The following is a 14,953-nucleotide window of genomic DNA, read 5'->3' as shown; positions in this document are numbered from 1 at the left end:
TAATTAAAAAAAAGAAAAAATGTGCATAGGAAAAGTCAGTATTTCTGATTAATACTTTATAGAATTTGTGAATTATATGTAATAGTTACTATATAATAAAACATAATTATTTGTAGCTTTTGGAGTTTCTATATAAGTGGGCCAAAAATTGTTTTAATTTTTTCATTATAGAAAATGGAGATTTCATTTGTGGTAGCCTAGTAGTCAGGCAGTGTGCTTCTAACCTTGGTCTTTGCCAAGTTAATTAGTTCTTACTAACTGTCAAACCACTATAACCTCAGAAATGCTTTAAAACTTCTAGAATGTATTGCTTCACAAATACTGATGTTTAGTGATGTTTTCTCACATTTATTGTTAGTTTCCTTTCTTGTTCTCATCCTTATGTTATTAAGAGAAGAAGACTTGTCTGAGTTTATAAAGTTCAGAACATAGTGTATTATTTATTACTGTGTTATCAATTATTTATACATATATATCATATGCATACACATATATGTATATATATGACTCCAGCATTTGGTTAGATTCTTCACAATACAGTGATGTATTTTTTTTTAAGATCAGACTTAGTGGCTCAAATTTACCAGTGTTTTTAAAAGAAAACCAAAATACATTTTTTTCAGTACCAGAATGTTATTTTATTATTTTTTTAATGTTTATTTTTGAGAGCAAGAGAGAGTGCAGTTGAGGGAGGGGCAGAGAGGGAAGGACACAGAATCCGAAGCAGGCTCCTTGCTGTCAGCACAGAGCCCGACATAGGGCTTGAACCCACAAACCATGAGCCCATGAGCTGAGCCACCATAAGATACTCAACCGACCGAGTCACCCAGGTACCCCTTCAGTCCCAGAATCTTAATGGTCAAGTCTATATATTGAGGGATGTTTATACTTTTAATTTATTAGATGAAGTTTTAATTTAGATCTTGCACTATCAGTTTATTAACAGATATTCCTGAATGCCTACCACAAATTAAGCAAGATAGACCTGAGGATATAGTGATGAGCCAAAAAGCATTACAGTTTCTGCCTTCATGGCACTTGGTAGGAGAGCCAGACGTTGAAAAAATCATGCACGTTAAAGTTAGAACTCTGGTGGGACCATCCAGGAAACCAAAGGGTAGGTATATCTTGCTCCTGTCTTTAGGAACCTGGCTCACGGTTTAACAAATGTTCACTCCTTTTTTTGTTATTTGTTTGCTTAATGTTTAATTTTGAGAGACAGAGAAAGAGCTTGAGCAGGGGAGGGGCAGAGAGAGAGGGAGAGAGAAAATCCCAAGCAGGCTCCACCCTTTCAGCGCAGAACCCCACAGGAGGCTCCAACTCCTGAATTGTGAGGTCATGACCTGAGCCAAAACCAAAAGATGGATGCATAATGGACTGACCCACCCAGGTGCTCCAACAAATGTTCACTCTGTTGAACTAAACTACAGTTAACTGATCTCTGGGTAAAATAAACCACTCTTTGTGGCAGAATTAAGAAAGACAGTATGAGGGCGCCTGGGTGGCTCAGTCGGTTAAACTTCGGACTTCGGCTCCGGTCATAATCTCACGGTTCATGGGTTCAAGCCCCGCGTCAGGCTCTGTGCTGATAACTAGCTCAGAGCCTGGAGCCTGTTTCGGATTCTGTATCTCCCTCCCTCTCTGACCCTCCCCTGTTCATGCTGTCTCTCTTTCTCTCTCACAGAAATAAATAAAAAAAAAAAAATAAAAAAGTATGAATAACACAATGATGTAGATAATTTAAAAATCATTTTAGTGTCATTAGAAAGCTGTAAGACTCGCACACCTCCTCAGTCATATGTATGTGTTAAATGTACATACCACTTTTGCCTGGGTATGGCTCCATCATCCAGTGTACATTACTGTGTACACTCATTCGTAAACTAGCCATTTGTGTATAAGTGAAGTCTTAGTTGCCTTTCACGCTGAAAGAAGAGTGAAATATGGGAGAATTCCTGTTAAAAGGGAGAGGATAAAAGGCATATTAAAAATTTATCCTAGGGGCACCTGGGGATCAGTCAGTTAAGCGTCTGACTCTTGGTCTCAGCTCAGATCTTAATCCCAGGGTGTGATTTCAAGCCTCATGTTGGGCTCCATGCTGGGCATAAAGCCTACTTAAAGAAAAAAAAAATTTATCTTATGAATTAGATAGAATACTAATTTTCTAGCATTATTTTCTTACTGTAGATTTAATTTTAACAGTTTTCACTATTCTCAGTATAACTTTAAAAGTAAATAAATAGAATCTTAAAATCCTTTGTTTAGAAAAATCAGAATAATGCAATGGGCTCCATTTTATCCTGTTGACTAAGTCAGCTGTTGCCTGTAGATAGCTCATTTATTTGAGATTGCAAGTTCTAGGAATCACTATTTTAGAATATATGTACAACATCCGTTGTAGCAGATTGAAACATGTGCATTTGTAGTTTTAATCAGTTATCAGAATTAAAAAAAAATTGCTTAATCATGACTTAGCTGACTTTGTGAAATATGTATGTGGCCAAGGAAAAAACTAAGGGACGAAAAAAATGTAAAGAAGGGATGGTGAGGGGTCACCTGGGTGGCTCAGCGGTTAAATGTCCGACTTCGGCCCAGGTCTTACAGTTCATGAGCACGAGCCCCTCATTGGGCTCTGCACTGAGAGCTCAGACCCTGGAACCTGCTTGGGATTCTGTGTCTCCCTCCGCTCCCCACCCCCAACCTTCCTTTGATCACGCTCTTTCTCAAAACTAAACATTAAAAAAATTTTTCTTTTAATGTGGGAAGGTGATTCTCATGACCAAAGTATTTTTACCACATTGGCTGTTTGCTCTCTGCAGATGGTTAACTCTTGATTGTGTAGTGACTAATTGTGCAGTTTAGGAATTTCCCGTCCTGCATTGTCTCCTTATGATCACCATGCTGTGTTAGTAATTTTTTTTTAATTTAAGGTTTTATTTTTATTTAAAACAGTTTTAGGTTCATAGCAAAATTGAGAGGCAGCTACAGAGGTTTCCCACATACACATGCAGTGTCTCCTCCGTTAAGAGTATTTCCCATCAGGGGCGCCTGGGTGGCTTAGTCGGTTGAGCGTCCGACTTTCACTTAGGTCATGATCTCGTGGTTTGTGGGTTTGGGCCCTGCATCGGGCTCTGTGCTGACTGCCAGCTCAGAGCCTAGAGCCTGTTTCAGAGTCTGTGTCTGCCTCTCTCTCTGACCCTCCCCTGCTCATGCTCTCTCTCTCTCTCCTAGAAATAAAAATTAAAAAAAAAAATTAAAAAAAAAATAGTATTCCCCATCAAAGTGGCACATGTGTTAAAGTTGACGAGTTTACATTGACACATCATAATCACCCAAAGTCCACAGTTTACATTAGGGTTTACTCTTGGTGTTGTTCGTGTGGTGGGTTTGGATAAATGTGTAATGACATGTATCTGTCATTATAGTGTCATAGTGTTTTCATTGCCCTGAAAACGGTCATTGTTCCCGCTCCCCCAGCTCCCAGCCACCACTGATCTTTTACTGTCTCTGTAGTTCTGCCTTTTACAAAATGTCACACAGCTGGAATAAAATAGTAGGTAGCCCTTTCATAATGGCTTTTTTCACTTAGTAATATGCATTTAAAGTTTTTTCATAGCTAGGTTGCTCATTCCTTTTTAGTGCTGAATAGTATTCCATTGTTTGAATGTACTACGGTTATTTATCCATTCACCTACTGAAGCACATCTTGGTTGCTTCCAAGTTACGGTAATTAAGAATAAAGCTGCATCAGGGGACCTGGGTGGCTTCGTCGGTTAAGCATCCAATTACTGGTTTTGGCTCAGGTCACGATCTCATGGTTTGTGAGTTCAGGCCCCACATTGGGTTCTGTGCTGACAGTGCAGAGCCTGCTTGAGATTCTCTCTCTGTTCTCATTGTCCCTACCCCACTTGTGCAGGCACATGCGCACTCCCTTTCTCTCAAAATAAACTTAAAAATAAAAAAAGAAATAAAGCTGCTCTTGACATTCATGTGTAGGTTTTTGTATGGACATAAGTTTTCAGCTCTTTTGGATAAATACCAGGGAATGTGATTGCTGCATCATACAGTAAGGATGGGTTTAGTTTTTGAGAGAAAGTGCCAAACTGTCTTCCAAAGTGACTTTGCCATTTTGCATTCCCAACAGCAATGAATGAAAGTTCCTGTCACTCCCATGTCCTCATGAGCTTTTGGTGGTGTTTGTGTTCTGGGTTTTGGCCATTCTCATATGTGGGTAATAGGATCTCATTGCTGCTCTGATTTGCATTTCCCTGATAACATTATGTCGAGCATCTCATGATTATTTGCTATCTGTATATTTCCTTGGTGAGGTAGCCGTTAAGATGGCTCATTTTTTAAATCAGGTTGTTCTCACTGTTGAGTTTTGAGAGTTCTTTGTATATTTTGGATAACATTCCTTTATCAGATGTGTCTTATGCCAATATTTTCTCCCAGTTACTGGTTTTGTCGTCCATTTTCTTGACATTGCCTTTCAGAGAGCAGAAATTTTAAATTTTAATGAAGTCTAGCTTATCAATTATTTCGTTCATAGGTCATGTCTGATGTTGTATCTAAAAAGTCGTTGCCATAACTAAGGCCATCTGTATTTTCTCCTATGTTATTTTCTAGTAGCTTTATTTTTATATTTTGGTCTGTGATCCATTTTGAGTTAATTTTGTGAAGACTGTAGGGCCTGAGTCTGGATTTGGTTTATTTGCATATGAATGTCTAGTATCATCTTTTGTTGAAAAGACTGAGCTTGGGGCACCTGAGGTGCTCAGTCAGTTTAGCGTCCACCTTCGGCTCCGGTCATGATATAGGGGTTCACGAGTTAGAGCCCTGCTTTGGGCTCTGTGCTAACAGCTCAGAGCCTGGAGCCTGCTTCATATTCTGTATCTCCCTCTCTCTCTGCCCCTCTCCTGCCCGTTCTCTCTCCTTCTCTCTCTCCTTCTCTCTCAAAATAAATTTTAAAAACATAAAAAAAAAAAAAAAAGACAGCTCCTGTACTGTCTTTGTTCCTTGTCAAAGATCAGTTGAGTAGATTTATGTGAGCTTGTTTCTGGATTCTCTATTCTATTTTGTCTATTTTTTTCATAATACCAGACACTCTTGATTACTGTAGGTTTATAGTAAATCTTGAATTCGGGTAGTATTAGTACTCCAACTTTGTTCCTCCTTAAAATTGTGTTGGGCATTCTGAATCTTGTGCCTCTCCATGTAAATTTTAGAATCAGTTTGTCAGTATCCACAAAATAACTTGCTGGGAGGTTTTTTTGGATTATATTTAATTTATAGATCAAGTTGGAAGAACTAATATCTTGACAATATTGAGTCATCTTATGAATATTAGTAATGGGTAATTTTTACTTGAAGGTAGATAAGCTGAAAGGCTGGTAATTTGGCTTTAAAACACATTGGTTCCCAGGAAACACGAGATGCCAATAGAATTTAATCTTTATGGACAGTGTCTTTTTCAACCTTTTGTAATTCACATAACTTGTTTGATTCCTGTGTATTAAATTGTATTTTATGACTGTCTACCCTTGGAATGTATTTTTTCAGAAAATATGGAACAGTTCTGCTATTTTATGTGGCATGTGTCACAATTTTTCTAGATGTTTTTTGTCTTTTTGTCCCAGATAAAACTTAAAAAAAATAATTTAATGGTGTTACAGAAATTAAACCTTTCTCATGTCTAGATAGCCAATCTGTTTACAAATGTAACAGTACACATACAGAAGAGTATATAATTAGAATACGCTTTAAAATTTTTTTCACAGCTTTTACCCCCCTGTTGATGAACCAGCTATTGAAAATAAAAACATTGATCTGTCAGGACGACAGGAGAGAAAGAAAATCTTCGAAGGGAAAACATTTGTATTTCTAAATGCCAAACAGGTAATGTTATGGGCTAAATTTTCCTGAAGAAAATGTTACAAACTAGGATAAATTAATAGTGTTAACAGTAGTTAATGTAGTTAATGCTTTTTTTTTTCTATTTTTTTAAGATTCTGTATAGAAGTGCAAAGTGAAAATAAAAACTGCCCAGGCACTAGAACTTTCCCAGTGTTGTTGTATATGATTATGGTATTTCTTGACATATATTAATTGGATAACTAAGATTATATTTATATATAAGTAGGGGAGTGGGGACAGAAAACTGATTTAAGTCCTTATATGGTTAGTTAGTAAGAGGCTGTTGAATGTTTTCTACGTGCCACAGTGGGCATTCAGGGAGTTTCAGTTGTAGGTGGAAAAATGCAAGCAAACTCACAGTAAGAGCACTGTGAATTAAGCATAATAAAGAAGTAGAAAGAGGGTAACAATTCCATGGCTGAAGAGATACCTGGGAAACTAGGGATTTTCTAAGTGGGAGCTCAGATTGTCTTCTCAAAAAATAGAACCAATTGTACTTTTATGTTACTTCCCTAATAGAGATGAATAAAGAAAATGTATATACATACATATATATGTGTGTGTGTATATATATGTACAATGGAATATTAGCCATAAAAAAAGGAATGAAATCTTGCCCCTGGCAACAACATGGATGGATCTAGAGTATAATGCTAAGCAAAATAAGTTGGTCAGAGAAAGACAAATACCTTATCATTTCATTCATGTGTGAAATTTTAGAAACCACACAAAAGAGCAAATAAAAAAAAAAAGACAAACCAAGGAACAGATTCTTAACTATAGAGCACAAAGTGATGGTCACCAGAGGGGAGGAGGTGGGGGTGACATAGGTGATGGAGGACTAAGGAGTGTACTTGTCATGAGGAGTACTGGGTGGTGCATGGATCACGTACACCTGAAACTGACATAACAGTGCTAACTATACTAGAATTAAAATGAATTTTAAAAAAGAATGTACGTAATGAATTGTGGCTATTTCATTACTTTTTTCTATTTCCATTTTTAGCATAAAAAGTTAAGTTCAGCAGTTGTTTTTGGAGGAGGAGATGCTAGGTTGATAACAGAAGAAAATGAAGAAGAAGAAAATTTCTTTACAGCTCCTGGAATTTGTGTTGTTGATGTAGGAATAACAAATTCACAAACTCCAATTCCTGACTCTCAGAAAACATGGATTCACTCAATTATGGATATGCTCCAAAGGTACAGAATGATTCTTTATTACTAAAAAAAAAAAAAAAAAAAGCAATTTTATCTGTAACTTGAAAATTTATTGTAGCTTAGTATGCTAGAAACAATATCTTTATAACAAAACTCAATTTTCTGAAATTGCCTAGAACTGAAATGTATTTGTTCTTTGGTGATTATTACCCATTAAGAATGCATCTAAAATTTTTAAGCCCTGTCATATACGCTATCATGCAAAAGCAAAAAAAAAAAAAAAAAAATGCCATATATCCAGTAATAGGATTTGTAGTGGGAAGAGAGGGTGTGAAAGAGATAAACAAAGGATTTTTTCCTAAACTCTTTATTGGTATTCATGATCTTAGCATTATTGAAGCTTAAAAGTATTGTTTAAAAGTGTCAGGCTTGGCAGTCTGCTGACCAAATTTCTATTTACCTATCAAAAAGTAGTTACGATGTAGGATATTTCTATGCCTAAAAAGTCCATGGCTACTCCCTACAGTATTCATTTTTCCTGTCCCAATAGTCCTTCTGACCACCGGGATTGCTCTTATTTATATATTTGCTGAAACAGAAAGTTAATATTTCAGTCATCTGTCCCGTAAATATTTTACTTAATGGAGATGTATTTAACGGCTACAAAAAGAAAATACCTGTATAAAAAAGGTGATGTCTTACTATCACATCTAGAATTTACTATTGTTCACTTATGTGTTAGGCACTGGGAATATAGTGGTAAACAAGTTAGCTGTGGTCCCTGCCACCATTGGAGCTTACTGTCTAGAGAGAAAGACCGATTAAGACAGGCAAACAGATAATTACAAATATGTATAAAGGAAGTGGAATAACAGGGCAACGGGAGGAAGTGTATTCTAAATAGAATAAAGAAAAGAAGGCCTCTTTTACACAGTGTTTTACCTATGACCCGTCTTTGAAAGAGCCAGGCAAAACAATAGCAGTAAAAGCTATGCTTACAGAATACCGTATAACAGGTCCCGTTCTAAGAGTTTTATGTATATAAAGACATTTCATTCTCACACAACTCTGTGTGTTATTTACTGTTATGGTACCCATTGTACAGATAAGACAAAAGGGGTAGAACACAGGGTGTGAGCCAGAGCCAGGATGTTAACTCAGGCAGTCTGGTTACAGAGTCCATGCTCTTCACCCCTACATCTCACTGCCTTTCAGCATATACTGTGACCACAAGGTAAGGAAGTAGCTAGAGCACAGAGTTGACCAGAGGCTGGTGCCTTCATCATACGGTGACATTTGGCCTTATTACAGTTTGTTTTTGGAGGGAAGGCAGTTTTATAGTTTGAGAAAGACTGTCACTTAAGGTCACATGTGTCCACTTAGTCCAGACTAGATAGTCGTTGAAGGTGCAGTTAGATCAGGCAAGTGGCCAGTAAAGCCAGCTATTAACTGAATTTCAGACACCAAGGCAGCATTGCGATTCACTACTGCCATAGTTATATTGATTAGTTGTGAAAAGTGGGTATTGGATAAAAGTTAAATTAACATCTTGTGAAGAAAATTTAAAAGTCTAAGGGAAATGATTTTTATCCTTGCTAAGATATTTTCCCAGTATCTTAGCTCAAATTTGGGAACTCTTCCTGTTACTAATTTAGTTATCTTCTCTTTATCCTTTTGCTCTCTTCACCTATTGCACAGTTTTGCGCAAAATTGGGTTAATCATCATCTTTGGTTCATGATACACTGTTATTATAGAATCATAACTAACACACATTAATTTTGTTCACTAGTTAAGTAGTTATTTAAAAAAATGTTTTTAATGTTTATTTAAACACGGGGCTCAAACCCACAAACCACAAGATCATGACCTGAGCCGAAGTCAGACACTTAACCGACTGAGCCACCCAGGTGCCTCAGTAATTATTTTAAATTATATAATAAATGTCTAGGAATTTGCCCTGCAAAATACAAGCTAGGTACTTGAAAATAACCTGTCTTTAACAGTATGATACCCATAGCCCAGTTTCCCCCTTACATGGGATAACTGTCTTCCTGAATCCTTTGCTCATCTTTTTATATACAGTTTTATTATTTCTTCATGTATTCCTAAAATATGTGTGTGTATGTTTTAGTTGATTTAACTGATAACCTGGTCCTCATAGTGCATGTAATCTTTGGGGATTTTTCTCACTTGACATGTTGCTGATAAGAATTCACTCATTTTGTTGCATGTTGCTGTCATTTGTTTCATTGTGTGAATATACCACAGTTCATTCATTTACTACACATTGAAAAATATCTTATTTCCGGGTTTATTTTTGTAAACATTTCTACTAAGATCATGTTTGTATATTTCCTGGTGGTTCTTATGCAGGATTTTCTTTGGAGAATATTTTTAGGGTTAGGACTACTGGGTCATGGGTCATGCAAACACTCAGCCTCTAGGGGTGGTATTTTTCCACTTTATACTTCCATAGTATATAAGAGATCAAGTAGATGCACATTGTTCTTTTTTTTAATGTTTTTATTTTTATTTTTGAGAGGGAGAGAGACAGACAGACAGTGCAAGCAGGGGAAGGGCAGAGAGAGAGAGGGAGACACAGAATCTGAAGCAGGCTCCAGGCTCTGAGCTGTCAGCACAGAGCCTGATGTGGGGCTTGAACCCACGAACCTCGAGTTCATGACCTGAGCCAAAGTTGGGGGCTTAACTGACAGCCACCCAGGCGCCCCATACATGTTGTTCTTAACACTTGGTATCGTTAGACTTTACCATTTTTGTTAATTGAATGGAGATATATATATATATATATTCATGTCTTAGGATTTTGATTTCTATTTTTCTCATCACCAGTGATGCCGAACATTTCTTCTAATGTTTATTGGACATCTGTCTTTCCTATTATGAAATAGCTATTCATGTCTTTTACCTCATTTTCTATGGGTTTTTTGTTTAAATACAGATTTCTCAGTTGAGGTGTGTGTGCATGTTTTAGTTCTATACAATTTTATCACACTTGTAGGTTCATATATCCACCACCTTAGTCAAGACACAGAATAGTTCCATCACCGCAAGGATTCCTCCTGTTGTTCTTTTATAGCCACACCCACTTCCCTCCCTCCCTCTCTCCCTCCTCACTTTCCACTCCCTGTTCGCAAATCCTGGCAAACCACTAACTTATTCTCCATTTCTAAAATTTTGTCTTTTAAAGGAATGTTATATGAATGAAGTCATATAGCCTATACCATTTAGGACTGGGTTTCTCATTCAGCATAATTCCTTGGAGATCCATCTAAGTTGTGTGTATCAGTCATTCATCCTTTTTTATTGCTCAGTAGTATTATGTATAAATCTGTGTGTATACTAGTTTGTTGAGACATTCTCCCATTGAAGGACATCTGCATTTTTCCAGTTTTTGTCTTAAATGAAACCGCTATAACCATACATGTACAAGTTTCTTTTGAATATAAGTTTTCATTTCTTTGGGATAAATGCCCAAGAGTGCAATTCCTTGATCATGTGGTAATTGCATATTTGTGTGCTTTTCTTTTTTATTTGTAGAAGTTCTTTATATTTCTCAATATTATTCCTTTTTTCAGTAGTATGTATTGCAGAATCTTTTACCACTTTGTCATTAGCGTTTTACAGGTGATACATGAAAGCCCTTAATTTTAATATACTAAAAATTACACCTTTTCTTTCTTACTGCTTTTTGTATTTTAAGAAATCTTTCTATTCTTAAATTAAAAAGCTATTCACCTCTGCTTTTTACTAATTTGTTGCTATTATCTTGATATTTTGGTTTTGAAATTTGTTTTTAATCTATCTGGAATTGATTCTGTTTATACCAAAGTTGCATACGTGCATAGGAATGCTTTTGGCTTTATTCAGCTGGTCAGTATGTCTGTTCTTGTACCAACACCACATTTACCACATTGTCTTAATTTCTGTAGCTTTAATTAGGTCCTCATAATCTACTATGGCAAATCTCTCTGCTCTTCTTTAGAAACATCCTGTCCATTCTTTGCTCTGTATTTTTCCATATACATTTTGAGTCATCTTTTCAAAAACCTTGTTGGGATTTTGATTAGGAATGACATTGAATTTATAAATCAGTTTGGGGAGAATTAACAATGTTTATATTTCCCTGTATACCTCATGAGTGCCTTTTATTAGATTTATTCCTCAGTACTACATATTTTTTGGTAGGTGTTATGTGTCTGGTAGGTAGAATATAAATGTTATCTCTACATTTTCTATTATAAGTTCAATAGTCATTTATTTTTTTTAAATGTTTTTTATTAATTTCTAGGGGAGAGAGAGAGAGACAGCGTGAGCAGGGGAGGGTCAGAGAGAGAGGGAGTGACAGACTCTGAAACAGACTCCAGGCTCTGAGCTGGCAGTCAGCTCAGAGCCCGACGCGGGGCTCGAACCCACGAACCGCGAGATCATGACCTAAGCGAAAGTCGGACGCTTAACCGACTAAGCCACCCAGGCGCCCCAATAGTCATTTAAATATTAATCTTATAACCTGTTACCTTTGTTAGTCTCCTCTTTAATTTCTAATGTATCTGCAATTCTTTTTTTTTAATCCTTATCTATAAATACTGTTTCTGCTCTGGTTTTTAATCCTTATACCTCTGATACTTGTCTCCTTTTCTGTCTTTCTGTTTCATACCTACTGGAACCTCTAGAGCAGTAGTGTTGAATAGAATTAGTAGTAGTAGCCACATTTCTCTCACTATTGACTTTAAGAGGATTGTGTTTCCCCACTTAGGATGATACAGTATCTGTGTAACATTATTAATTACATGTTAAAAATGTTTTTATTTTATGGAGCTAAACTTTATAACTAATTTACGTAATATAATTTATTATAGTTTGAAAAAAGTAGGGTAATAAAATACCAATTTTGAATTACCTGAATTATACATATATGGGATCACTTGATTATAATACTTTATTTTTAAAATTTTTTTATTTTCAAAAAATTATTATTTTGAGAAAGAGAGTGTATGCATGCAGAGGAGGGGCAGAGAGAGAATCCTAGGCAGGCTCCACACTGTCAGCACACAGCCGAACACAGAGCTCAGTCTCACAAACCATGACATCATGACCAAGCCTAAACCAGGAGTCAGATGCTTAACTGACCGAGCCACCCAGACACCCCTTTAAAAATATTTTTTAGGGGCGCCTGGGTGGCTCAGTTGGTTAAGCCTCCGACTTCGGCTCAGATCATGATCTCACGGTTCATGGGTTCGAGCCCCACATCAGGCTCTGTGCTGACAGCCAGCTCAGAGCTTGGAACCTGTTTCGGATTCTGTGTCTCCCTCTCTCTGACCCTCCCCTGCTCATGCTGTGTGTGTCTCTCTCTCTCTAGCTCAGAAATAAATAAAAACTTTAAAAAGACTTTATTTTTTTTTTAATTAATTTCTAGGAGAGAGAGAGAAAAAAGACTTTAAAAATATTTTTTAATATAATACTATCATAATTGCACATATGGTTGAATTTTATTTACGTAAACCGAAAACATAGAAAAACAAATAAGCATTTGAAAAAGACCTTTTAAACTACAACCACTTAAACATCTTTACAATAAGCATTTAGAGGAGTTTTATAGTTCTTAAAGTCTGAGGTATAGTTTCTATATGGCAGTTACTGTTTCATTCACATAGAAAACAGAAGGTAGGTTCACTGTACAATTCCTTTAATAAGATTCCTTAATACATATAAATTTGCTAAAATAATTTTATTTACTAAACTTAAAATTATAAAACATACATAGATACAGCTTATAATTGTTCTTTATACTTTTCTCTCTCCTTCCCTGTCTACTCTTTTCTGTCTCTTAAGTTTGGATCCTAGTATTAGGTTTGCTTACAAAATTTATTTTATTGCTTCATTGGGGTATTACAGTTTTTTTGTTTTTTGTTTTTATTCTGAAAATTACAGAATTTCAGAACTGGAACTCTATATCCTTTACTCTAGGCCTTTATTTTACAGATGAAATAACTGAGTTGCTAAAAGGTGGTGGACTTGCCCAATGTAGCTTTGCCCCAGTTCATTAAGACAGTACTCAGTGTATTTGAAATTGTCTCCATACCATAAAATTGTGATACCTCTTTGAGGAAGGAATAAAAAGATTCAACTTGGCATCATTTTAAGAAGAGTTGTTAGTTTTAATATATTATCATACTTTATTTTCATAGGCAAGGTCTTAGATCTATTCCTGAAGCAGAAATTGGATTGGCAGTCATTTTCATGACTACCGAGAATTACTGTGATCCTCGGGGCCAGCCAAGTACAGGTAATTAAAGCATTATTTTCTTGATTTTTTTTAACAACTTTGTTCATAATTTGATGATAGGCTGTACTTATCAGGGATGACCATTTTCATCATCTTTTAAAACTCATCTATCCATTCATTTATTTATTTGATAAATATTTGTGGTTGCCATGTACTGGGCACTGTTTCTAAGTGCTGAGGATACAGTGGTGAATAGAGTAAAACAGGATCTCTGTTCTTGTGAACTTTATATTCTAAAGGTCAGGATTCAGTTAATAGGCCGAGTATAAAGAGAAAGCTAAAACAAGACCTGAAATTCTCTCTCTTCAGCTTCATCTCATGAGGTCTGCTGCCATTCCTTCTCACAGTCAGTGTTCCATTTGAACCTTCTGTGGTCTGATTTTCCTGAGGGCTGTTACAGTTGCACCCAGTGATGGTCCTGTCTTCATACCCATCTCTGCAGTTAATGTTTCACTTTGCCAATAGAATCACCTTTTTTCTTAAATCTTTTACTAGCTCATTATTTATGAAATAAAACCCTGAGCCTTCATCTAGAGTTCTGAGCCCTCAGCAGTTTAGCTAATAAAGCCTTTCTCCAATCCTCATCTTTTTAAAAGTACATCTCCCTACAGTATGTATATATGTGCTGTATTGTTAATAGTTTCCATGCTCCTTGGTCTTGCTCATCATAGTCCCTGTTCTAGAATGTCAATACTGCTCTTCAAAATTTGATTTATGCTGTAAATACTTACCTCCTTCATGAAGTTTTTCTAAGTTTTTTCTCTCCCATAACTCTCCGAATCAGAATTACTGTGTCTTCTATACCCCAGTAGCTTTTTTGCAGTCCGGTTGGAGTTTCTTCTTACTTTGAAGTGTAACCAGTTGTTTTCATGTCTCTTTTAGCCACTAGATTAAGTATAATCCCTTACTAATCTTGGGTTCCCTGACAGCACCAAGCATAGTACTTGTTTGTACTAGGTATGAATATTTGCTTAATTGAACTAAATTATTGGTACACAGGATTATCTTTGCCAGTGTGGAGCAACAAAGTTTTATCATCCACTGTTGGAAATGTGTTATGGCCAAAAGGGCCTTAGAGATCATCTAATCTGTCTTTCTGTCAAAAGGTAAGAGAGCTCTCAAGGCTGAGAAAAGCACTTCATGGCCAGCCCAATCCTAAAGTGTTGGGTTTTTTGAACACTAAGATCAGTATCTTTCTGTTGTATCATTTCATACAGAAACAGGGTCATAAGGAGTAAAAATAACATTACAGTTAGTAGTATTACTTCTTGCAAATACTCATAGGTGGGTCTATGTAGAGTCCAGGTTCTAGACATGTGACTTATAAACCATTTTAGACTACAACCCATTGTGAGGGAATAGACGAAATGCACGTCTCTTTTCCTTTCTCCCCTCCTTACTTTCTTCATTCCATATTTGTTCATTTATTAATTCAGTAAGTATTTAATATTTGTTATTACCTGTAATTATTCTACCTAATAACTTGGAATAAAGAGGTGAGTCCATCAGATCACTTCCTGTATAGCATTTTAAGCAAGGAGAACATTATAAATCTTTTGTTGACAAACATCACTTCT

The 14,953-nt window shown here is 36.2% G+C and overlaps 1 protein-coding gene across 6 annotated transcripts in view; it reads left to right on the top strand.

Annotated features, from left to right (window-relative positions):
• NBN (nibrin) overlaps positions 1–14,953 on the top strand; it is a 51,372-nt gene that overhangs the window by 11,402 nt on the left and 25,017 nt on the right. For all 6 annotated transcript variants that reach the window (XM_077771246.1, XM_077771249.1, XM_077771251.1 and 3 more), the window contains 3 exons: positions 5,778–5,895; positions 6,920–7,113; positions 13,279–13,376. In XM_077771246.1, coding sequence (XP_077627372.1) covers positions 5,778–5,895; positions 6,920–7,113; positions 13,279–13,376 — 410 coding nt within the window. The remainder of the gene's footprint in view (positions 1–5,777; positions 5,896–6,919; positions 7,114–13,278; positions 13,377–14,953) is intronic.

Source organism: Crocuta crocuta, unplaced genomic scaffold (genome assembly GCF_008692635.1).
Source record: "Crocuta crocuta isolate KB4526 unplaced genomic scaffold, BGI_CrCroc_1.0 scaffold235, whole genome shotgun sequence".
In the NCBI taxonomy this organism is placed as follows: domain Eukaryota; kingdom Metazoa; phylum Chordata; class Mammalia; order Carnivora; family Hyaenidae; genus Crocuta; species Crocuta crocuta.
Note: the sequence above shows the minus strand (reverse complement) of the source record. Positions and strands in the feature narration are given on the sequence as shown.